Source organism: Diuraphis noxia, unplaced genomic scaffold, assembly GCF_037042655.1.
Source record: "Diuraphis noxia isolate RWA-SAM2 unplaced genomic scaffold, SU_Dnox_SAM2 contig0005, whole genome shotgun sequence".
Classification (NCBI taxonomy): domain Eukaryota; kingdom Metazoa; phylum Arthropoda; class Insecta; order Hemiptera; family Aphididae; genus Diuraphis; species Diuraphis noxia.
The window spans coordinates 33,613,044-33,640,224 of NW_028301715.1; the positions used below are offsets into that span (position 1 = coordinate 33,613,044).

Sequence of the window (27,181 nt, forward strand, 5' to 3'; positions counted from 1 at the left end):
ATACCATATTATGTAAGCTCTCGAATGTATAGGTATCATTGTTTCATTTTGTATTCACATGTATAATGTACATACACATAATACCTATACATTATATAATGAATGTTACTAATTTAAATGTGCGTCGGAATACCTATACGAGTATATGACGTTTAACGACATTTAACTATTTAAGTGTAACACCGATATTATATTTCAAATGTATATTATGTAGGTATATATGTAACATGTGTATATGTTTACACTTTATAGTATAGTGTATATTATAGTATGAAAAAAATTGCAGTTTATACTTTTGTTGGGCAGGTGGTAAATAATTGTAATAAAACATATACGGCATAATATTATTTGTACGTATATTATGATATTATATGAATGCATGAAATTGGATTCACGTGCAAAGCTTGTTGTTGAAACGTGTAGTTAAGCACTGCACGCCGTACTTAGGTTGATCCCCTTGTACACTATAAAAATTATATAAATCCGTATCAAACATCGTTGGTTTCTGTGTTTAAAAAATGTATGTACACACCTGTAACCTACTATAGTAATATATAATTTTATATCTCAATCCCCACAACTATTTTCACTAAAATAGTGTTTTAAACTTATAAGTGATTCAATAACATTTTTAGATTGAAGTAACTGTAATTACTAATTTTTATTACGTGGAAACAATTTGAAACAACGAACTTACCTCCATTTTTAAATTTTTTATCTTCCTAATAATTTCCCTTAACTATTGGAATTATACACATGTCGTTATGAAAGTAAAAAAAAACATAAAATAGCACATTTATTTACTTAAAAAATATCTGTTCCCTACTGTAATAGGTACGTTTCACTTTTAAATATATTTTTATATTGTGCTTGGACATCATTCACGACCAATCATAACGATATGGCATAAACAAATCAAATTACTGTTACGATTACTACAATAATAGTCAATAATATCAAATGATTGTTGATTTTCTGTTTTTAGTTAAAGCGATTCGTCACGATGAAATAATTTAATAAACATATGATTAATTATTTATTTATACAAAGGTATCCAGCTAGTCCGACTAGTAATTATGATATCATATACTTAATAGTGGTATTGATTTACTATCCCATGCATTAAGCAAATCACTAACGATCCACATGGGCGGATGGGAGTTAAAAATAATTATAAACAGTACGTTATTATAATCAATTTTAAACACTACGACGTAAACTTAGGTATGATAGGTTATAAGTATCTATCTATCTATTTTATAGTCGATGTTAATATTATTTTATAGTTGAAAGTTAGAACGATTTGTTGTAACGTATGCTGTACATATTGTGCATTCGTAAATCGTAATAGAAACGTGTTGTGTATAATAACAATAATAATTATAATAAAAAGAATAATGTTATGCTTGATAGTCGAATCTCATAACTTGAAAGGAATCCCGCACTGAGATGGTTTAATGTCAAAATTACAGTCGGTTATCACTTAATGACAAACAACATTATGATTATTGCTCTCATGTGGTCTTATCGAGCGCATGATATTGGGAATCGTACGTTGTGTGTTGTATGATCGTATCGTATGGTACCTATAGACAATATAGTGCGTATAGGTATATTATTATAAAATGTACATGTATTTTGATATCCTGGCCAATGGACGAGCAGAAAAAAATTGAATCGTTGTCGTTTACAGTGACGGGGGAAACTATACTCCACGGCCTTAGCTTATACATCAATATACACGTCCTACAAGTCAACTGGTCAACGATGACTATCGTTAAATACCTACTTTACAATATATTTAGTATAAATCATACAATAACAAATTAATTGAACCATAGGCGGTGGCGAGCGTGTTTCTTTTCCGCATGCATCAACAATAACAAAAAATTTGCATTTTTTGCGGATGTCATACCGTAACAAAAAATAATACGCAAATAAAAAATTACAGTGTGATGTGCAATTCTATACATAACATTATATCATAAATCATAATAATATTTTACAATAAATAAAAATAGCTAATGCGTTGAAGTGCCCGTTGTGCATTGTGCAACACGTTTTGAGATAGCGATAGCGTCGCGCGTTGCTGTTATCAAGCGATGCAGACGCGGTCACCAGGCTATAGGTAAATTGGTTAGATGGAGGTTACCGCGCGCACAGGTCGTGACCATCACCACGACGGTTGTCAGTGGTGCGCGGTATAGACCACCGCCGATCATCCATGGTACCTATGGCCTGCCTGCCGTGGCGAACGCAAACGGCTCTTATCATTTATCATTTTTTTCTTTTCAAAAATTGAATAATATTATTAATGTAAGATACGTCTTGTATGTAACTATTATTATTAATCGTTAATTATTGTTATTATTTATTGAGATCCGTGTAAATATTGTAAATATTCGCTAACGTCGTTCGTACAACGACGACAGATACGACGTCGGAAAACAACGTTTTAAATGAGCAACATCGCCGTCGAACCAATTCGTTGAATAAATAACAACAGCATTAATTTTTGACGTTCAGAGTTTTTATGGTATGTATACGCCATGCACAGAAAGTCGTTATGTGTTTAGTTTGGATGCTGCGACGATATTGTCACTGCCAAAATTGTTTGTCCGGCCACTGTCTGTTGACTGAAGTTTGCGCAATAGCTCTTGTTTGAGTCAGATACTGCGACTGTCATGGACTGGAAGGCGGTCATATGCCAACAACTGGAGAGCAGAAACTCCAGGGAGACAGCCAGCTTTCAAAATCTAATCAATTTCTGTAAGTATACCTAATCCTGACTTGATTCAATTGTAATTATTACTTACAATTTGGTTATGTTATTTTTTGTTTTGGTCATTTACAGATAATAAAATCTATGACAGTTCAATTCTATTGCGAGCACAAAATCATCAGTTAGAATCCCAAATCATACGGGGTAATACTGGTAGTGATTCTGTGTACTCTGAAAAAATATCGGCTTTAGAACAAAAATTGCTTGTTCAACAAGAAGAATTGACCGAATTGCATCGTAGACGTGGGGAAAATGCTCAAATGATTATAGATTTAAATGCGAAATTACAATTGACCGAGCAAACACTTACAAGTAAAAACAACAGGTCTGTGATTGTGTACTAAATTATTCAATACTTGAATATTAACTGGTTGTTGGATTATTTGTCTGTTATTAATTAGGTAAACTAATTCTTAAAATAACATAATGATGCTGTAATAGTATTAAAACTATTTTTGTACAATTTTGTTTACTAATTCATAATTATTCTGTTACTAATGTTACAGCAAGTGTTAGTTTATAGATTTAATAAGTTGTAATTTTTTTTTTTTAACAGCTATGAAAATGTATGTTATTCTAATTTAAACGCCATAAAATATATTTTTATACTTTGGTAAAAGGTACATAAAACATCATGATCATTTACTTTGTTTTATAACTATTATTAATAACATTTTATTTTAGAATACTATTATTTAGAACCTAAACAATGTGCAACTCATTTATTATAAATGCAATAGGAAGATAGATAGTCAATTGTATTTGAAAGTTAATTCTACAATCAAATATTATATTAAAGTGCTTATTATCATTATTAATGAATATATTTTATGATTGTTAATAATTGTTAGAATTTTATGATAATATAATTTAAGTATATATATATTATGTAAAAACTTTCTCATTATGTTTTATCATTTAACTACTGATTAAGGAATAATACATTTTATTTTGTTTATACTAATTTTTGCTTGCTGAAAATTAATATTTAGTTAATTCAATTATTTTATTTGAAATAAAATCGCACTTTAACTGAAAACTGAATGTAAGACAATATTTGATAAGAAGTATATTATTAAGTTGTTTTTAAATAAATGATGCATTAAAAAAAATATTTTATGCATGGTTTTTGTAAAATCTTGTAAAACATAACATGTGTCTACTTCATGTATGTATTTGGTGTTTTTTTTTTAAACAATAATTTATATACTTAATCAAGTAGAGTTATTTTTTCTTCAAAACAGAATAGATAAAATATTACATACAATTATATCTATATCTTGTGAATGTTTTTATCAAATGATGGTAGTAGATTCTTTTAATGTTCTATTAAATTGTATACTTTACGTATTAGCTAAATTAAACTTTTTTAAATATTTGGGGATAACATTTTTATAGTTTAAAGTAATATATTATATTTTAATTTTAATTTTTTTTTTATATTTCTCATTAGTAAATAGTATTAAATATTTTGTTAAGTATACAATATGGTCAATATTTTTGTTGAATTAAATCAATATTAATAATAATAGTAATGCTGTAAATGCATTTTTTGAAATTAATTTTCTTTCATAAATTCTTTTAAAATGATTTGTGCTGGTTAATTGAAAACTAAGTGATTTGGAAAAATTTAAATCATGTTTTATTGTATAGTATACTAAAAATGTGCATTGATAACTTCACAATTATGTTCAATATGCAAATTATATTTTATAACTTCTTCATTTTTATTTTATGTAGTTTTTTAAGCGCAATGTAAGGATTAGAATTATATACTAATATAAAACCATACAAAATTGTACAGTAAATTATTAATCATAGTATCTATTTAACATTGAAAATTCAAATTAATAATTAAAAATACAAAGTAATGTACTAAGATGATAAATATTAAAAAAAAAAAAATGTTATAAATTCATTTCCAACATTCAGTTTGATTATAATTTATTTTTGATGTGGTAAGTTTTAACAATGTGTGATTATTAAATGTAGAAATATTTTTGTAATTTTTAAATCTCATTCTACTTTATCCATCATAATTCATTTAGAAATTAATGATCTACCTTCGGTACAACGACTCAAGCTGGGACGTTTGCATGATCTAATTTGATTATGTTTTTAATTTATAATAATTTTTCATCATTATATACATCATTAATTTATTATATCTGTTATATCACTGTTAACATTGTTTTAGTAATTCTATAAATATAATTGTGACTTTTATCTCTATTTATTTGCATTATATAAATTGACATATTTTGTTAATTACATTAAAATTTGTATTTTATGTATTTAACGACAAGTTTAGAAGGTAGTCAGGGAAATCTAAAAAATTATAATTCTGTATTTACAAATTGTTGCTAAGTTTCTAACACAAAATTTTAACAATTAATACTATTATAAACATACAATATTATGCGTATAAATAACAATTATGACACATTTTTTAATATAATATATAAGTGTATATGGGTTGTTTTATAATATCCTTTATTGTTTTATGATTTAAAGTATTAAAAAATTGTATAACATTTTATGATTGCAGTTTGATTGAAAGTTTAAAGTTAGTTGCTAGTTTAAGAGCGGAAATATCGTTATACCAGAAAAATAATTCAGAGCTAAAGCAATTAAATCAAGTTCTCAAAGATGAGCATCAAGCATTACAATTGGCTTTTACTAAACTTGAAGAAAAATTACGTGCATTTCAAGTAATTGTTTGTTATTCTTATTACTTATTAAATTATAGTTATTAATATATATTTTTAGGCTATAGTAATTATGATTTAAGCTTAAAAATAAACTAATAAAATCCTTTGAATTTTTTTTTATTCATATATAATAAATATAAAATTTATATATATATAATAATATATATTTATATTACTTAATACTTCTTATATTATATAAAATAATGAAATTCTGCGGAGAAATACTAGTGTTTCTTTAAAAATACTTGCCCATTAAAAATTTAAGGAACTCTAGAGTACTTAGACATGCTTCCAACACTATCTACAAATAAAACAATATCCACAGTAACAATTTACATTTTTGTTCAATAATGTGTTAATAACTAGTTATATGAGCAAATTCTATTTATATATTAAACATTTTATAGTAGTAAAATATTTAAATGGGTTCAAATAATTATTATAGACACATGTTTTAGTGTTAGTAGAGAATATACCAGAACATATTTATGTATATATATTGTGGTTCCCATGTTCTCTCTGTATAATAATACGTACAACTCTTAAAAAACTAGTTGATCATAAATTAGGTAATATGACATATGTGAAAATAGACTTTATTGCAGTTACTCAAATGCAGTTATACTACAACATAATGCTTAGTATTTATTTTTATTCATAATTTGTATTTGATTTTAAGTTATGAAAACAAGTAGGTATAAAGATGACCCTGACAAAATGTGTTAGATCGTCATACTACGTCATTTCTAATGAATAAATGTAAATATTATCTAAAATAAATGTTTAAAGAAAATCATTAAACCTATTTTTAACTTAAAATAAACAAACATACATTTGATTCACAAATATTGCGTGTTGAATGACATATTAAATACCTACCTCAAATTAAATGTTTAAATATTATATCTATGATTATCAACTACCTATATGGTTTCAATGTTCAATATTTTTCTCTAAATTCAACATATTATTTTAGAATACAGTTTTGTTTTATAAAACTGTATGTTATTACTTATTAATATTATTGCTTATTTTATATTTCAATATTTGTATGTAACCCGTCAGTGATGTCTTATCATTAATCATTCTCGCGTGTCATCTCCAAATTAATTTATAATTTTTTTAATAGATTACATTTCCATATTATCGTAATATATATTTATGTATACATATAGGACACAAGAATTATATATTACAGTAATGCAAATTGTAATGTGTAATATACACGCATTTATCTAGATAATATATTTAACAGATACATAGGACTACGCGATAGGTAGGTACTTTATGATGTAATAAATAATAGTTTAGTTCTATGACATCAAGAACTATTTTACTTCGATACGTACATTTTCACACCGCTTACGGCGCTTACTGTTACGATATTAATCTTTTTTTTTCGTTGAGAAATGTAGTTATCATAATAGTTAAATATTCATTTATCAAATTATAATCCTATGCTAAACAAATAATCTATTATTAAAACTAAAAATTGTCATTCATATATTATTTTTATAGTGATGGTAGATACCTTTTTATAATATCGTTATTGTATTAGACATTTTTTAAACGCTGATGGTGGTTGTAAATAGTTATTTATTGTTCAAATCAGTTTTATCGAGTTTCTGAGTTTTAAATTAAAAATTTCAGAATTTATATTAAATTCAATTATTGTAGAATGTACATAGTTGCGATTTAAAAGAGAGCTGTAGTTAATGTATATAGTTATTTTATTATATACATTATACATAATATATAATAGTATAATAGTATAGCAATACACATAAAAATAGGTTTATGAGTAATTGCATGTTTAGTTATACAATGACGATAGTTAACATAAGTATTTTATTTTATAAAAATCAAATAAATATTATAATAATTGTTATACTTAATCGCTATTTTTTAATAGATATTCTATAATTTTAATTTTGGTACTTATTATATTATGATTCCATTAGATATAAATATAAATACGAGAAAATATCTCATTATTTATTATTAGTTTAGTAATATTATAGGTACCTATTATGGTAAATACTCGTATTATACATGTTTATATAATGTCACCACCACCGTTTAGTTTAGATATATATACATATCAATTAAATCAGAATAAATTTCCATTAAATATTTTATTTTATTAATTAATAATTAATATGTATGCTTAATGTACGTTATTGGTTATAAAATAATATTTAAGCAATATGGAGTTAAAAAAAAAAAAAAAACATGTACAGAATACCTATTCAACTATTTAACAGAAAATTCAAGGTTAGATTAGATGTACCTATCTAATATCTATATTGTTATACTTTAAAATTTTTTTTTTATTTGTGATTTAAATATATATTAATATACTTTTTACTTTTCTGTCAATACGAGTATAGTAAAATTAATTTTTTTTATTAAAATATTATTTTGTTAACGACCCAAGAACAAAAATGTTATATATATATATATATGAAATGTATATTATGTATATTAATATAATACATAACATATATAATGTATGTATGCATCTACACTTCGGTTAAATCTATTAAAATATAAATGAAAATAATATAGTTTGTTTAATATAGGCAAATTAAATTAATTTGTCTGACATATTTTTTTATAGATTCTGTAGGCTATTAGTTTATAGAAATAAATAATGTTGTCGTAAAACCATAAAAAAGATCTTGTTTATCCATGATGTTGATTTTATATAAACGTAGTTACCTAAGTATCTACCTAATATTTATTCGATTGATGTTTAATGTCTGTTCATTTATTGCCTCACTGTTATTAACGTTTATTTTTTAAAATATATTTTACGATGCGACAGATATTTTATGGCTGCATCCTAGTTCCGTCCCAAGAACCTTTTTTCATATCAATTCCGTCCCTGTTAGTAAAAAGATATATACCAATTCCGTCCCTGTTAAAAAAAAAAAATATATACTAATTCCGTCCTTAATCATTTTTATAATTTGGTTTTAATAATTTGTATAATTATAAAAAAATATAAGTATTCATATCATTTACATTTTCATAAGTTAATCGACAAAACATTGATAAGTTTATCAAACAACACTCATTATTTCAAAAAGTATTGACTTTTTTCAAAATATTTTTTACATGGTTTCAAGTTGTTAAAACCAACGTTTTTATTAAAAAATTATATTTTTAAATATTATATTATTATTATATTTTTACTTTTTTGAATGACAGCATAGAGTTTTAATTTCATATTCCAAAGCAGAATATTTTTCTAAGTATTTTGATGTATAAAAATCGAATTTGGGGCTAGTAGTTTATGAGTTATAAGTATTTAAAGTTTAGATTGGCAAAGTGGAGTGGTACGGGGTTACCCCGTAAAATGTTTGTCTACTACTCCGTTTGTCTAAACCTTAAATACTTATAACTCATAAACTACTAGCACAAAATTCGATTTCTATGTATCAAAATACTTAGAAAAATATTCTGCTTTGGAATATATGAAATTAAAACTCAAATTAAAACATTAAAATCAATTAAAATGTTGTCATTCAAAAAAGTAAAAAACTTAAAAAATTATAATGATAAAAAATATTTAAAAATATAATTTTTTAATAAAAACTTTGGTTTTTTAACAACTTGAAACCATGTAAAAATATTTTGAAAAAAGTCAATACTTTTTGAAATAATGAGTGTTTTATGATAAATCAATCACCCTGTATTAATATATATAAATTCAATATAATACTTAATATAAATTCATTTTAATTTTTTAATTATTCAAATTTTACCTTTTTCACTGTACATATATTATATTGTATATTATTAATTTTTAATATATATTAATTAGCACGGACACGCATAAATAACGACTAAAAAGTTTATTTGGTTCAATAGCTGAAAAAATATTATCTTTATTTCTAAATAATATATAATAACGTCTTGTTTTCAACATTATATATTATTATTTGGGTCTTCAGATATTACCTAGGTCGGATATTTCAAATGAGAAATATTATTATCATTATGTTAGGTAAGTTTGGTGTATAGTTGTTGTATAATAAATAGTTCAATGCTTCCCCTAATTGGTGTGAGTCTGAACAATATTTCCATCATATTGATTTTACTTATTGTAAATACTTTTACAGATTGTAAAAATGAAAATTAAATAAATAAAAAAAATAAAAAAATACGCTGTAATGCCAATTAAAGACCTAAACTGTGGCGCTTTGAGGCGGGTCTATTTATAATATTGCATGAGAATATGCCCCCACCGGCGTGCCAGTCAGTTGACACACGCGCTGCACTAACACAAAATGTTCGCTAAGCTAACGCGTCGTCGATTTTCATTACAGGATGAAAACAGAGAACTCGTGGTCAGGTTAATGACTTATAAATCTAAGGACGCCGAGAAGTTAAACGAGGAAAACGACCATCTAGTCAGGTAAAAATTAGCACGTGGTGCATTATAAGTTTGTGCCGGGTACCTAAATTAACTAATTAGATGCAGATATATTATTATGTTTGTGTGTACTATGATAAAATTTGTGTTAACGTGCATGCCATAGTATGACTTACTACAATAAACTATTATTGCTATTACAACGATGCTTTCATATTTTTAGAATTCGGACTGCAGTATGCCGAAATACTAAATTATAATTTATTAACTTGAATTAAGGAAGGACACATTCTTTTAATATTAGAACATGTTATTAAATAGGTATTCGATGAAAACTTTATTCATATACATATATATATATATATATATATATATAATTTATTAATACACACTAGTAATTTTTTTAATTATTCCAATGCAATATGCTACAAAAATTAATAAAAAAAATCGTTTAATTGTCTTTAAATAGATTATAACAGAATGTTATTTATATAAATCACAAGGTTCTTTCTAAATCAATCGTGCTTTTTTTCTGAGATTTGATGTTTGAATATATTATTTTCATAGAATTAAAAAATCTGTACCTATTGAGTTAAGAATCTGTTTTAACTGAGAACATCAAATTAACTGTACAACTTGGTAAATGATAGTTATTAAGGTAAGTAATTTAGTAGGCATTAATATAAGAGTATATATTATGTTTCTAATCTTTAGTTCATTCAATTAGATAATACAATCGAAAAACTTTCAAATTATTATTTTTATTATTTATTTGATACCTATTAATGCTAATAAATATATTATATATTTTTCTAATTGTTAAATATATGTAATACGAAAGTTTCATTATATTAATATGTTAAGTCTTATCAGCTTTATATTTGAGTAAATAAATGTATAGTTAGAAATTATTTAACTTTAATTTAAGTTCATTTTAATCCCAAGCAATGTGTGGTTCTAATTATTTTTATGATTTATATAATAAAAACTTAATAGACTTGAAAGGCATACTTATTTATTTATTAAGGTATGTAAATAGTTTTTGAATAAATGTTTAACTTTTTTTATATGTTGGTCTTAAACGTAAAATTAAGGCTGAACATTTTGGATTAAGATTTTTTAAAGAATAAAATACCTATCATGCGTATACTTGCCTATATTATTTGTACTAAAATATATTTATTATATTTCAGCACAATTATTTGTATATTAGTTATAATGAATGAAATTAATAATTTTGGTTGGATGATTTGTAATAATGTATTCCATATACATAGATATCTATAAAAACCTTTTTTGAATAGGTTACAATATAAGATTGAATGAATGTAGATATTGGTTTCTAACGATGTGTGTGTTTTTTTTTTTGTCTGTTCCTAATTTTTTTAAGTAGAAAAATTTTTTTGAAGATGGTTTGTGTAAAGAAATTATAAAATTTTAGTTCATTTGAATTATTTTTTTTATTTTTTTTTATGTGGGTTGGGTGGAGTCAAAATTTCAGGTTTTATTGTGCCTAGAGAAAAGAGATTTAAAAATTTTAATGTTTGTATACGTACAACGACATTCATAGTTATTAGTTTATTACTGTAATAACTCCAATTTTTTTTTTAAAAGTATTTCTGACATACAAGGTCATCGAACTTATTGATATAATATAAATTTTTAACATGGAGTTGTTAGTCGTAAATTAATTACAATATATACAGTAAATTACAGTAAATTACAAAGATGAATAAATAAATAATAAAATATGACATCATAACTCCAATTAAATAATATTGAAAATTCAGTCACAATTTTATTTACCTACTAAATTTATGTAGGCTACAGAGAATTGGGTATTCAAACGTACAGTAACGTTGTAATTTGTGAAATGTTAATTGCTGGTTAACCTTAAATGTGTTATTCACAGTTAAATTTTGTAAGTTGATATTTAGACTACTTTTTATCTGTTTATACTATTAACAAAATCATAGTATATTATGATGAATTATCGACTTATATAGTTATATGTTAATAATAATATAAGGATGTGAATATCAGAATATGTGCGATTTAATATTATAATCATATAATATTTACTATGTTTTTGCTAAAAAATAATTTGTTATAGATATCGTACTATTATTTGATCTACTAACTTAATATGTATGCATTATAAAAATAAAGGCTGACAATATACATCTACGCTCAGAATCATTTTTAAAATGTAATGTTCGTACTCAAATTTAACACCTTTATTCAAGAGACCTACTCAATGATAAGGGACACTTCAAAACTTATATACAGCAGAGCTACTTTTACGGTTCTTAATTTTATTTGTATAGTAGAAAAACAATTTTAGAGCCCTTTACAGATATATAATAAACACTAGAAAATCGTTTTTGTTTTTTATTTATTGATTTTTCATTACTTTAAAATTATTTATTTTGTTTTTATTCTTACATTGTCTATTAAGTGAGTTGTTATTAGTACCTAAACAAATTATATTTAATTAGATTCTTACCTGAATAAAAATATCATAATTCATAATCTAATTTTCTATGTTTTTGATTAGTTATTTAAAATTGTGTAATTTTTTAATGATATTTTTTGACCTTTTAATTTTTGGTAATTTTTTGGATTTAAAATTGTACCATTTACTATATTATAATTAATAGTCAATAATCATTATTATCTCACAAAAGTTTAAGTAATTATTTTTTTATTTCATTTTGTAGAAAACGAAATGCCATTATGCAAAATGAACTTAAAGAAGCAGCAAACGATATGCGTGGTGTAACTGCAGAATGTTTAACAACTGCTGTAAGCAATAGTGTTGGTCCGATTATGGCATCTCCATGTGCCATGCCAAGCAAAGCTTCCATTCGATTTGTAAGTATTTATTTCAAAAATTAAAATCGCATAATATTGTACTATTTGAATTTTGAATAGAATGGTATTTTATTATTGAGTACTTATGTATTTGCATATGATATAATATGTTCGATTTTAAGGGTTTTTGAATCAATATTCACAAATCCACATTATTAAAAACACACGAAAAATGAATACGTGTTTTAATTATCTAAAATAGTTTAAGTAATTGTTTGTACTTGTGTGTACATTTGTTTATTTGATTTTTTATGTATTATTTCGATTGTGATTGTTTATAAAAACATTTTTTTTTTTTTTTTAAGTACCTAGTTTTCTATCGATAAAAAATTAAAAAGTACTTAAATTATTGTTTAGGACGCTCACGATGGTGTTGTAAGTGCTGTGAAATGGAGTCCAGTAGATCGAATGGTAGCAACTGGAGGAGAAGACCGCAAAGTGAAGTTGTGGGATGTGTCTAAAGGTATAATAAATAATTTAATATTTAGGTAAATATTTTTAAATGTTATAAATTATAACTAATCAATATCTTTGAACTGTGTATATAGGTGTTGCTGAGTGCAAAGGAATGTTGATTGGTAGTAATGCAGGTGTTATGTCTGTTGAGTTTGACAGCACAGGTGGGCAAATAGTGGCAGCATCTAATGATTTGGCGTCGCGTGTTTGGACAGTAAACGATCAACGACTTAGGGTAAGTAAATATAATTAAGTATACATTATTTGGTTAACAAGCGCCCACAAAAAAATAGAAGAAAACAGCATAATAATGTTTGTTCAATTTTTTAAAATTTAATTTTACATTATTTTAATTACCATACAAATATTACTTAAAATTATTCTCAATAAATATTATAATTATATTTAAGAATTAAAAAAACTATATTAGACTATATTGTATAATATATTTAATTTTAATAATATTTAATGTAAAATATAACCTTAATTTATATTTGAGTAGTTACATCTCAAAAGTACTACTTATGTGTAGCACTTAATATTAGTACTCAACTCTGACTTAATATTCCCTTTTCTTGGTTGGTTAATTATCACTATGGTTATTGGTTAATTTATTCATATATGGTAAAAATATGAAAGGTGAATTATAAATATAAGCTATTGAATACATTTTATGCCACAAGATAGGGAAAGTTGTCATAATTTAGCTTTGAGAAACGTAGACAAGACTCCAACAATTTTGAGTTTTATATAAGTTTTGTTTGAATAATTTCAAACATACATATGTTCATCGTAGGAAAAATCGTCTACGTTTCAGCCCAATAAATACATATATGTTAATTAATTCTAAAATAGTATAAATTTCTTGGCTGAACCGTATTATTGATTATTAAGTAAAATCTTCAAAAAATAATTATTCGTTAAGAATTTCGAACTTACAGTATTCCGAATACTATAACGATAAGTGGCTGTAGTATATTATTTTATCATCATTCAATTAGATAAGTTGAATGAAAAATGTTGTTAGAAATATATCAAATAATTATACTTATTATTATTTGTTTAAAATTGTAATTATTGTTAGTAGGCACCTAATTTGAGATAATTTGAATTTATTAAATTAGGTAGGTAGTATAAAACCTAATTTTTATAAAAATTCAATTTTCGTTAGGTATAGAAAAAATATTATTTGAAATATTTCTAACTTCAATTAAAAAAAAAAAAATGTTTTGGAAATTGTTGTGATGTATATAAATATTATTATGTATTAAATCATTTCTAGTAATAAGTACCTATAAGACTTTTTAAATGAATATCTACTAAATCTCTTAAAAGTGATCGAAAATTAACTTAAAATTTTTTTTTGATTATAATTATAATCAGATAAAAACGTTTAAGCTTAAAGTCAAATTGCCTAGCTTATATATAATTTAACGGTCTTATAATTACTATTTTTTTTTTTTTTTTATTCTGACCGTTAGGGCTATTTGAGCGTGATGTCGCTTTTAAAAGATATATCAATATATGATTAACAAATTCATAATTTGTATATAGCTAATTTAGGTTAAAAAAAATCTGTCATGGCAATCTATCTCATTATGGATCGATAAAAATCGATCACTTAGTATCGTTTTGCGTACCCCGTATCGTACAGCTTGCACATGCTGTCTGTCCGTCCCACCGGTATGCTCATACTCACGGACAGTCCATCTTGTTGATGGTACTTGTCGACGTGTCTCTTTTTGTTCCAAACGTACGCCCACGCTATTAGCACGGCAACTTGAACGGCCAGAAATACTAGACACGATATTATAACACCGAACAAATTAACGCATAAACTATCAATGTTGTAGTCGTGGTTCTTTATGCTGAAAGCCGTCGTATCCGTGGGATTCATTTCCGGCGATGCCTGTTGTGCGCCAAATCCGAATTTGTCGGTGATTTGAATGCTCTGCACGAGCAGCATGTCGTCTCTGGCGTCCGATGTACTCTTGGTGGACCTTCGCCGCCTCCTCTTTCCGAATGAGTGTACTGACCTGAGTTCTCCCGAAGCGTCTTCTTGATCACACTGTACTGGTTCACAGGTTGGCATGCATGGAGTGACTAGGGCTCTGAATTGGACCACTTCGGACGACGGGAATTTGAACGCATCGAAGTATGATAAGAGTATCTGAAAAAAAAAGGAAATCGATTAATTGACTGTTTTGTAAGGTCGAGTTGACATGCTCCTCGTAGAATCCTCTACATTAGTTATATGTAATGTATATTGTATATTACATATTCAAATATCAAATATTATTTAACGAATATGAGCTGAGAGTCTTACCTTCCCGCTTCCTGAGTCTGATGATTTGTAAAGAGGGCCCATGATGAAGTGGTCGGTTGGACATCCATCAGCGTCAATCAGCACGATTTCACTGGAATCTACGCCATCCATAGCTACCAATTCTCTAACGAATATCTCGTATGGGCTGTTCGGGTCTAATATTTCGAATCGAAGCGCCAACGGATCTCCTACTTCGGCCGAAGGCTTAACGTCAGCACCTTGTCGGTCTGTAATCTTCATGGCAACGTTTGGTGAGTCCACAATAACTTCCTCTGTCATGGCTGGTTTCAAATCGCCCTGTATACCCAGGTCTACTTCATTCGAAACAGTTTTGTTGGTTAAGTCGTATTGGCACGTGATGGCCACACCAAGATCGGAACTGGTAATTATGGTGTCGTGGTGTTGAATAATAACGTCGTTGTTGTATCTGCCTAGGCCTTGTTGTTTTACGTTACACTCCACGTCGTCGTAAGCCATTTCGAGTTCAAAGTCCAAACTTCCGCGTACATCTTGAACACAAGAGTTTGGATTTCCTTTCGCATAGATCTTGCCATTGAATAATTTGCTGGTCTTAATCCTAGCTACCATATCTCCTGAACGACACTCGATGCTTATATTGTAACAAGAATTGAGCTCATATGTGGAAGCTTCTGGAACTTCTAAGTAGGGGTCCTGAAATATTTTTAATTGGATTATTATATTAGATTACGAAAAAATTAGTATTCTTTACGCCCGTAGATTTAGATTGACGTGTACATAATATATCATGTAAAATGTCGTTGACCTGTATGCGGGTGTACGGGTTTTTTCAAATATTTTAAACGATTCAAAAAGTAGTTTTAAACTTATGGTTGTTATTATAAAACTTCAAACAGTCGAATTAAATAATATTTTTTATGAAAAAGTACATAGTAGGCATACCTCCTACTATTTTGTGCTGTAAGAAAAAAATATCGAAGTGATGGCAATCGCGTTTAAAATTACGGGTATAGTTAGTACTTATAATTATATTTACTTAGACAAACTTTACTATGTTTTTAATATTCTAATTAGAGTAATCTGACGTCATGACAAATAATAATGTCGCATGCGTGAACTAGGTCCTATATTTTCTGGAAACCATTAACTATCTAGACGTATTATACCTAATCAAAATATGAGAATGTTCTAATAAAAACCGCGAAATTAGAGTCAGTTATCTGTGACTTTTTTGTAATTCTGATGTTATGTGCTAAATCTGTTTTGAATGAAAGTACTTATTTTCCCACTGCTCATAATCCATATACAACGTTCAAGGTTAATATAATATAGAGAAATCGTTGAAAAATGAAAATACTGTGATTCATCATCCGTCGGATAGGTACTTAACGGCGGACACCTTTAGAAAAGGATACTATTTTAGCATTCTTTTCGGAAAATAACTATATCAAAAATAAACGTTCATGTCATAATTTTCATCGGCATACCGATTCTAATCAACCGAAAACTGGGTCGACATGTATAGAAGTCCCCCACAACACCGACATCCCGGGGATAACGTACCGTGGCGTTAGTTTGTTATTATTACAATTATTATTAGTATTATTGTGTGTACGATGTGTTTGTGTGTGGAAGGATTCCGTTTTTGGCACCACTCAAATGTGGGTTACAACAACTGAACGTGTTTGGAAAAGGATACGGCACACAGTAATACGCACACAAATAATAATAAAAAAAAATTTATATGTTTATGTGTTTTCTCATTATTGAAGTTCACTCAACAATCGAATCTTATTTTTCATTTTCATATAGTGCCTAGCTATTTTTTAGACGGATGTAAGAATAATATTTCTGAAATAAATATTTCTGACATCGTAGTCGTCGTCTTGTGTATTACCTACTTCTTTCGTATATATATGGAACCTCAAACGTTCGAGAAATATGATATATTCGATAGCCAGCCAGAATTGGTTAGTTTATTAGAGCTCGAGAATCAAGACACTGTACAACTACATTATGTTCTGTACCTATATTATTATATTATTAAATATAGATTCGACAGTAGTAGTTTTTATGATTGCTGTCTAAAAAACGTATTTCACAACAATCAGGAACACGCGTACTCGGGCATTTTTATGTATTATTATACCTATATGGTAATAAATAATAAAAATCGTGTGGCCAACGGTAATTATTCTCGTTATGAAGCGCGAAATAATGCTTTAATAGTATATAATGAAATGACTGTATAATACATGGAGTTGGTATTGTGTTTTATATCATTCATATAATATTTTGTCGATCGTCACCTGTATGTCTGCCAACGTGGCCCTGGAATGATGGCTAAGTCGACACACGAGCTCGCCGGTATCGCCGTAATCGTACGAGTGACACCTGTATGGCGAGTTGAGGCACAACTCCCGACAGTCTTCCAGAGAACCCACGTCCTGGTATACAGAATCGACGGTCTTGAGTATGCGGCCTGGGAACTTTTTGAACTCGCACAGCTTGACTGGCTCGTCTACGCAGTTGTTTTCCAAGTAGTCAATGCCAGCGGCCGGTTCGAACGCCCCCTGGCCGGCCACCGTCAGCCTGTCCATGTCAGACATATCGCATTCTGCTGTACTGTTGTTGTAGTTGGCCGATCTTTAATATAAAATAACATATACATGATTTAATATTTTAGCAAATATGATACTATATTAATATATTTGGATCAGTGTGTGTAAATGTTATGAGTAGGTGAGATGTATTTTCGTTCATTGAAGCAATTGATTTCCCACACTTTAGTGACAAAAAATTGACAAGTAGGACTAACCTCGACTTTCTTTTACAAGAAGGTTATTATAATCTGAAACAACGCTAACTTGTTGGGTAGCTACTTATGATCTACATATTATCGAATTTATCATAATAGTTTGGCAAGTATTATTTTATTTTGATATGTATAAAACAATATTTTTTACATGAAGTTATACATTATCTTGATATTTCTATTCGGAAAACAGCAGGATCATTGAACTATGAGTTAATGGAAAAAACACGACCATGCCCCCTAGTTTAATATCATAATAAGAAACATTGAATCAAAAAATGAAAACTTTGTTGGTTTTCTCATTTAGGTGAGGATTACGTCCACCCACGTTATGGTAAACATAATAGCTGTAGGTCGGACAACTCTGGAAACTAAATGCGATTTTCGCTTCAAATATGAACAGCTGCTATGCCCGTCTTCGTATCGATGTTAAACATTGTGTGTAATATGTTTGGAATGTAGATTTTATTATTTATTATAATACATAAATCGATGGCCAGTGATGACTACCGTCATTTGTATATCTAACTGAATAGGTTGTGATTAGTAGAACACACGATTGCATACACAAGACAAATTATTTACTGCGGTGCGGCGCCTGTAGTTTTGGCTGACGTGTAAACTAACAATTTCGCCTTAATTTAGAGTGTTATAATGTATACCTGATGATATTATGGATATGACATTAATGCGGTATATATAAACCACGTTCAAATTATCTCATAAGAGTGATGACGGACGTTTGGTTTAGCGATTGGTCGTTTTTTCTACAGCGTCGTCTTTTTTTTATGTGTCATAAATATATTTTATTGAGCCATCGCAATCTATTGTAGCGTGTGTATGTCAGTGGTTCGTTATCCGACGATGGCAACGGTCCATTTTTTGTTTGTTGCAACTACTTGGACGGTTGCCATACTAGGATTGTGCCTATATTAAAACGTAGTGGCGTATGCTTATCATTCTTACACATTAATATAATAATGATTTGTATCTAATTATGTGATGACTTTGCAAAATACAATTAGGTATATCGTATATGTATACTCGCATGTACTATTATAAAATGAATATTTCAATTATATATATTTTATCATTCAGTATGATTCGATTACGTAAACAGAATTATATGCGTATTGAATTATTCGTCCGTAAACCCGCGGTTGACCTGGGTCCATCGAGATGGATACTGTTATAGGTAGTAGGTGCACATGCACTTACTATGTTCCGCGCGCGCATATTTGGATGGATTAAAAAAAATTGATTACCTAGTCTCGTCGGTTAGTCGGACTAGTCTCAGTTTTGTTTTTATATTAATAATTCTGCATTTGAAATTCTAAAACGATGGAAATTCTTTTCGTGACAGCTGCCTAATTGATCTATTAAATGATAAATAAATTGTATAATTTATTCTTCATTTCGGTTCATGAATGGTTCACGAAGTCTTGGGACATTGAGCAAGGACACTAAATGTCAACAATATTTCCGAGTAATAGTTTTAAAAAAGAGTTGGTAGGTAATAATAAATACATTATTAAGTAAAACGAATATCATCTTTAGTGGTGAATCACATGCCATGTATACACAAGTAATTGGCTTCCACATAATAACGTCGACGGATGGATGTAACGGTTAAATAATAACCCTATATAAGTTTTTGTTACATGGAACTGCTATAAAAATATCATTGAAGAGCCTGCCATTCATTGAAGTATTCCGACACCTCGGCGGCCACGGAGTGATCGTAACAACGAATTAACGGTGAAAATTCGTGTCGTCGTTAATTTACAGACGAATCCTATACACCTACACGCGTGGCCATAGGCCTATCTACGATTTATCTATATATCTTCGGTTTTATTGGTCGGACGAATGCGATTTAAACATAAACTACGAACATTCCGATCGAATCATAATTGTCCTGGACGTTCGGTTCGTGTGTACAATTTATGGGCATGCTATATACGTAAACTGTAAATAATAATAAAGATAGAAGAAGACATTTAAAAAATTCCGGTTTACCGTAAAATCGAATTTTTGCACAACGCTAAAAATGTCAGAGGATATTACAATAATATAATAATAATATCATGCTGCAGCACGATATTAAAATGTGCGACAGTAGGGCAGCAGAGGCAGCTGCAGCAGTAGGTGAACAAGCTCCGACAATCACGCTGATGACGACGAACCGGTTATAGGTAACCTTCGTCATATCCCCCCAGAGAACCGTCGCCGCAAACCACTTCGGTCCGTGCAAATCTGCCGTTGTGCGTTTCGCCCGCAGTCGCTTAGTAGGCCGATAAACTCATTAATTTAATAATATTATACACCGAACAGGACGAAAACAAATCGGTTGTAGCGAAACACCATCACACATGCGGCAATCTACGAAATACACGTGTAATATAATATAATATTATATGTGAATAGGAATCGAATACCTACGCAGATATGTATTATAATAATAATATTATAAAACATCGCAATGCGATATTATTATTTATTTGAATTTTCTATTGGATTTGTCATGCGGACGTCCCGGCGAGTCAATGACACATTTTAATTTCCATTATCCGCATGGACGGCTGCAGGATGGGACGTTTTTTTGCTTCCAGATGATCCGAATCAGATACGTAGAATTATATGTATACAAATATATATTATAATATAATGAGAATACCACTCGCCAAAGGTAAATCGTAAATGTATAATATATGTGCGCGACAATAATAATAATAATAATAATCCGTCTTCAATTCTTCATTTTCATACGTTATTCTGTCAGATGCACGTTTTTTTTTATTCACACGTAGAATATTATATATATATGTTCATACAACAATATATCCGTGAATTTTATATACATGTATTACAGTGACCGTTGTCGTATACCTACATATTATAATAGTCACCACATATTATCGGTGTATTGGAATGTTTCCAAAGCGCATTATTCCCGTTTTGAATGTTTTCGTTACATTTTTTTTATTCCCAGAGGATTGTAAATTTGGCATTGCGATAGTTATAATTAAATAAAATCGTGTGACATGATCGGTTAATGGTTTGAGGGGGGTGAGTGATGGTCACACGATACACCTGTGAATATTATATTGATCTGATGGAATGTCAATTATTGCATTTTCGGATAAACGTCGTGTTCGCGTATAAAATATGTGTGGGTGGGTGAACGGACTGTTATGTTATGGTCATAATATGTAATATAATGTGTATAAAGTACACCTATTCTATACTTACAGTTATTACTTATTATAATAGTTATGATAATGTTATAAGTTTTTAGTGTAAAATACACGTTCCTTGTTTGTTTCTTTTAATCTCCAATACACTTACAGAATTGTTATTATAGGACCGTTAAAATAATAATGTAAATAATTTAAAATTTTTAACACGTGACTAATCCTATCACTTTTATATTTTTACGTGCAAAACGATTTGAATCAAATCTATTCTTGAATACTTGTGAAGTCGTGTGCGTGAAAAAAAAACGATATTCGTTGGTCCATGATTTTAGTGTAAGATCTATGAATTATTTTCCTCTTTTATTCAATTGGACACCGTTAAAAGAAACGTTTACGTCCGAGATGCTTTAAGTGTCGTTTTCAATGTTCGTTGTTCGTCGATCGTGATCGCGGGAAACAATGCGATCTCGTCCGTTGTCGATCAATCGAGCCGAACTCTCTGAAGTTCAATGAATATGAAATTGTGTTTCTATCCGTTTTTAATAAATATTTCATCATCTATCGTTTTAAGTAATTTGTAAAAGCTTCAGCGGTAGATCTCTTTCTCATAAATTATTTTATTAATACAGTTTTTTTTATTAAATTTTAGAATTTTGCTATAATTTTGAAGGAAATAATATTTAAAAATGCTAAAATTATTTTTATTGATAATTTTTAGTACTTTCATTAAATCTAAAAATTTTATGAAAGTTTTCGAGGTTATTCACGTATTCAAATCTTCAAATGTTTCTTGTATTTATTAAACTAATCATATATCCGCATTATAGAAGGTCACAATGGTTTTATATATGTTTTGTTTTTTTGAAAAGAGAGAATTATTTTACATCAATTTTATTTTACTTACCGACAAGAGAATTCTCTCTCGCCTAGACACAGCTCCAAGCAGTCCTGTCTCGACTTTGCAGCTTGCTTCTTCTTGCCAAACCCTTTGAGCTTGTAACCCTGTACCCGGTCGAAACACCAGGCTCGTTCACATGGTTTTATACCCAAACACGTCTTTTGCGCATATATCGTAAACACCGGAAACTGTGACTTGCTCAACGCTCCTATAACAAAAAAGTAGGAATGTAAATAAAAAAATCGTGCGCTTTAAATATAATAATATGGGTAGTAGGTACTTCATATTATATATAATATATAATATAAGCTTGTCGCCGTGCGTATCTGAACGCGCATCTCCGGCGCTCATAAACGTGACGCGTATTTTAATGTAAAATATCGGTTGTTTGGAAATTCCCGCGAAGTATCGCCCATTTATACAATATAAAATGTATTTAATATTGTTTAGAGGAACGGTGTAGGTATCGAATAAACGTGATGTGAGGATTAGTCGAGAATACCCCACGGAGCATATAGATACAGGGCTCAGATTTATTGTCTATGCAGTACTGTAAAATTATATATTTAAATTAAATGGGGTGGTATCGATTTTACAGTGTCTCATAATTTGAGCGTTTGTTTTGTTTCTAATGAATTTTAGTAATACAAAAAAGTATTAATGTATTATGATCACGCGGCGTTTTAGATAGGCTATTCAAGTACACCGCTGTCCCGGATCTACTTTTTCGATAAGTATTTAATTGTTATGATATTTTTACATAAAATTTTGTTATATGATACATTATGAAAGTATTTTTAATCGTGTGAAAATCCTCATTCAACCTACGGGTAAGATATAAGTAAACCTGAAACTGAATTGTACCCAAGTCATTATTGTAAGATTAATTTTTGTATTTAGCGTGAATAATAATAGTTAGATGTTGATGCACGTGATCCCGCACTTATCGACGAAAACAATTGAACTGCTCATCGTTTTCTTAGATCTGTGTGATGGATGGGGAAACACAGTTTATCGCGCGGTTAATCGGCTGTGCCTGAGGCACACCTCGGCAGCGTTTAGGTATAATAATCAATGATTGGGCTAAGGACACATACAATTGATAAAGAAAATCTGTGCCTGAATACACTGAGGCGTGTATAAATATACGTATATACATAATAATAATAATATAATAACAAAATATCGTGATAGTAATAATAATAATCGCTTCGGTTTAAACCGTGTCCGAACATGACCGTCGGCCGATTATCGCGTTATCCCGTTTTTCGCGCATCTCGCGGTCGTCGACATCCGACAAAAATAATGAAAATATTATCAACGAAGCGAAAAAAAATTCCCTCGGCGGCCTACGTTATAAATTGCTTGTTCCGTGGAAATGCATAAACGGCAGAATACCTCTCCACCCACTTGTTGCAGTTACTCTTTGGTTGCACATTTATCATTTATTTAACTCGCTAAAAATCTCATCTGTTTACATTTTTCGTTACCCAATTACCGCTTTTTGTACGTGACTACCTATTACATAATAATGCGTTGAATTTTCTTTTACAGTTATTATGTTATTATATATTATACTCTACAGAGTATTCATAAATGTACAAAAATATTAATATTTTATTGAGTAAATATCATGTAAAAAATTTTGAGTGAAAAAAAACGGCGTGGGGATAATTTATTTATTTAAAGGAAAACAGAACAAGTCCAATCTAAATTTTAGATAGTAATGATTAGTAATAATTTACAAAAAAATGTTATCACACACAGTTTTAAGGACTCTGTACCGTTATATAGCCTTTGGGTCGAATTTAAATCCACCTAATCTGTGAAAATTCAACGATTTTCATACAATTGAACTGTTCGAGGCGACGAAAATAATTTAGAATAAACTTGCTTCGTTTACCCGAAGGTTGGTATCTATACGTTGTAAAATATATTTTGTACCTTTTCGTATATATTTTAATATAGTTAGGTACTTAGGTATTCGTTTCCCCGCGATCATGAATGCGATTTGTACGATGGAAATTGAGTCGTTTTCCGTGACGATCGACATCGGAGAAACGCGTGTACGACTCTTAACACCAATTTGGATTATTTCAATCACGACCGGAAATTTATCGTCTCGCCGTGCCACGTCTTCGGTGTGAGTGAGCTCGCGTCGGAGAAGCGTTTACCGGCTGGAGGACGCGAAAATATTATATAAAAAAATGTATTGTATATGTGTAACCCATGGTGTAGGAACTTGTATAAAATATGACCCGATACCAGGTTATAGCCGTATACTATAAATATAGTATAAATCTTTTATTATAATGTATATAAGTATGGATTTCTAATGTTTACAGAGACTGCGCCTATAGCGAGCGTGTGCAATATTTGAATTGATTACTGGAACCGATAGAGGTCGACCTCCACTGAGAAGTCCCGCGTAATATAATACATGCATTTACCTATATATTTTGTATATAAAACTCGAGGGGATTACGACTTTGGAGCATCACGACGACACGGCACTATCTATCTATGTACATAATATATATTATATATGTGTGGCGCGCGTTCGTGCTACCGACCTATAACCGGATAGAAGCAGCGTCGACACTCCCACGATATCCACTCCCGCGCACCTTTTATCCTCCATTCCGCCTACCCCGTGTTCATGACGTCTCACAAGATATCATCCCAGACACGCACCGTGCAGTGTTCGCGCATATTCACATGTATATATATGCAACATGTGTGTAATATCGTGTTGTTATTATATGCGTGTAATTATCGTCTACGCACATATATTATTATAAGCCTTATGTAATGAATAACGATATAATATTATACATGCTGATTCTCTTAACACGGAATACTCGTCTTCCAGGTAAAAATTTTCGTGAATATTTTCTACGTGGGCTCATATCACTCACTATTTATACTAAAATAGTATTTCCCTTGCGGCCTTGCAGAAAAATCTAATTTTGTAATCGTGACGATTTATTTTTGGTTTTTTTTTTTAACGATGATTATCCGTTATTTTAATTTCGAATGTTGGATCTATTTTCGTCACCTAAATAAATAATAAATATTGAACTAAAATTTTATTTTTTATTATATGTTATATCTCAGTCGTATAATGGTATCACAAGTTGTATGGTTTCATACGCGCTCATATATTATTTACTAACCTAATACAATATCTATATAACTGTAAATTTGTAGCGATCTTTTTTATTGTTTTTTATTTATTCATTTATATAAACATTAATATTTTTGGAAAGACTTTTCTATTTGGGTTGTACAAAATGAAACATTTGTCAATCTTCGTTAAAAAAAAAAATATTTTAACATCTGTAATAACAACTCACAAGGATTATTAAAATTAGATTCACAAAAATATCCATGCTCAGTGCATTTGACATAATATGGTTATGTATGGTATCAATTTTTAATTTTTTTTAATGTTTTTCCTAAACCGTCTGTAAATTGTTTATTATTTTACCTGGATATGCGTCGGCGTTGGACGAAAACAACACGCATAGACCGGTCTCGTAGTTGACCGATTCGCAAGTTTCGTTCCCTTGGCATGCCTCCAGGCAGTCGGTCAACATCAACGTACCGGGTATACTGTCCAGCAAGTCATCGGGCGCCGTGAACACGTACCCGGTAACCAGCTCGAATCCCGTCATGTCAGCTTCGCAGTCTTGCAAAGAAGTAGCCGATGCCATGGTCAACATCATGAAGCACGCGTACAGCGCGCTCATTCTAGTCTTGTCTGAAACGAAAAGGAAAAAAAATTAGAAAAAAAATTATTTTGTAAAAACTGTAAAATCAGCAGCACCGGAGAGAAAAAATTCCTCGAATGCTAATTGGTGCCGCACGAAAAACTGATACACGAGCGCATACTTAAGCCGTATCTACTTATGTATTATTAAATGAGATAATAATATATTTTAATTTGCGTTTGTTTTCCTCTGTGTGATTCGAATAAGAGTGTATTTGATTGAATATGATATTTCTGAATATTTATTATGTAACTGCGCGTCGCGTTGTACTTTTGAAATTTATGTTTTATATAAATAAATAAAGTTGTTGGAGTAAAACCGGATATTTTGCAGAGTGATGAATTATAAGATATAATATATAGAGATCGTATGGTTATTTTTATTAACATTAATGTCTAACCGAAACTGTGCAATCTCTACAGGAACAATAACTATAAAATACAGTCATTTTTTAATAGCGGCAATATTTGAGAATGTGATATTTCCCTTCTCCCACTTAAAGACGTCCCTGAATTCACCGACTATAGCTTATTATTTTTAACAGATATTATTATATTAGATCATGTCCTATGATGGTTTCGTCGATTTGTAGCAGTACAGCATAATGGTACTGAAGCAGTGAACGTTTTGGTTCTATAAAATCGGTTTCCACGATCGTTGCTGAACGCTGTGAACTTGTTTTTGTCGCGTGTCCCCATCGGCATGCCACTTCTTATGCGAAAATCGCCGTTTTAACGTGATTTATATACTTGGTCACCGGGCTATCATCGGTAGCCGTCGACGTAACTCGTGCGAATCGACTCATAACTCTCTCTCACTCCATATAGTCTTGGTACACACTACAATCGTAATAATAATAATAATAATAATAATGGTAATAATAATGATAATAACGCTGATATTCGTGGTGTACGGGTTTAGGTTGTGCATACCATATACTCATTATATGATCTATCTGTTGCCGTCCGAAGAAACGGTCGATTAACACG

The 27,181-nt window shown here is 29.4% G+C and overlaps 2 protein-coding genes across 2 annotated transcripts in view; one reads left to right on the forward strand and one right to left on the reverse strand.

The window, feature by feature from the left end:
- Nucleotides 1-2,295: 2,295 nt before the first annotated feature.
- Nucleotides 2,296-27,181, forward strand: part of Atg16 (Autophagy-related 16) — a 166,972-nt gene continuing 142,086 nt past the window's right edge. The window contains exons 1-7 of the mRNA XM_089228270.1: nt 2,296-2,769; nt 2,855-3,107; nt 5,331-5,493; nt 9,828-9,916; nt 12,595-12,748; nt 13,106-13,211; nt 13,297-13,439. Coding sequence (XP_089084396.1) covers nt 2,685-2,769; nt 2,855-3,107; nt 5,331-5,493; nt 9,828-9,916; nt 12,595-12,748; nt 13,106-13,211; nt 13,297-13,439 — 993 coding nt within the window. The 5' untranslated portion in view covers nt 2,296-2,684. The remainder of the gene's footprint in view (nt 2,770-2,854; nt 3,108-5,330; nt 5,494-9,827; nt 9,917-12,594; nt 12,749-13,105; nt 13,212-13,296; nt 13,440-27,181) is intronic.
- Nucleotides 13,516-27,181, reverse strand: part of neo (ZP and PAN domain-containing protein neyo) — a 36,791-nt gene continuing 23,125 nt past the window's right edge. Inside the window, exons 2-6 of the mRNA XM_015517555.2 lie at nt 25,910-26,182; nt 22,426-22,627; nt 17,819-18,155; nt 15,531-16,202; nt 13,516-15,374 (exon numbers count right to left, since the gene is read on the reverse strand). Of these exons, the coding sequence (XP_015373041.1) occupies nt 14,826-15,374; nt 15,531-16,202; nt 17,819-18,155; nt 22,426-22,627; nt 25,910-26,182 (2,033 nt within the window). The 3' untranslated portion in view covers nt 13,516-14,825. The remainder of the gene's footprint in view (nt 15,375-15,530; nt 16,203-17,818; nt 18,156-22,425; nt 22,628-25,909; nt 26,183-27,181) is intronic.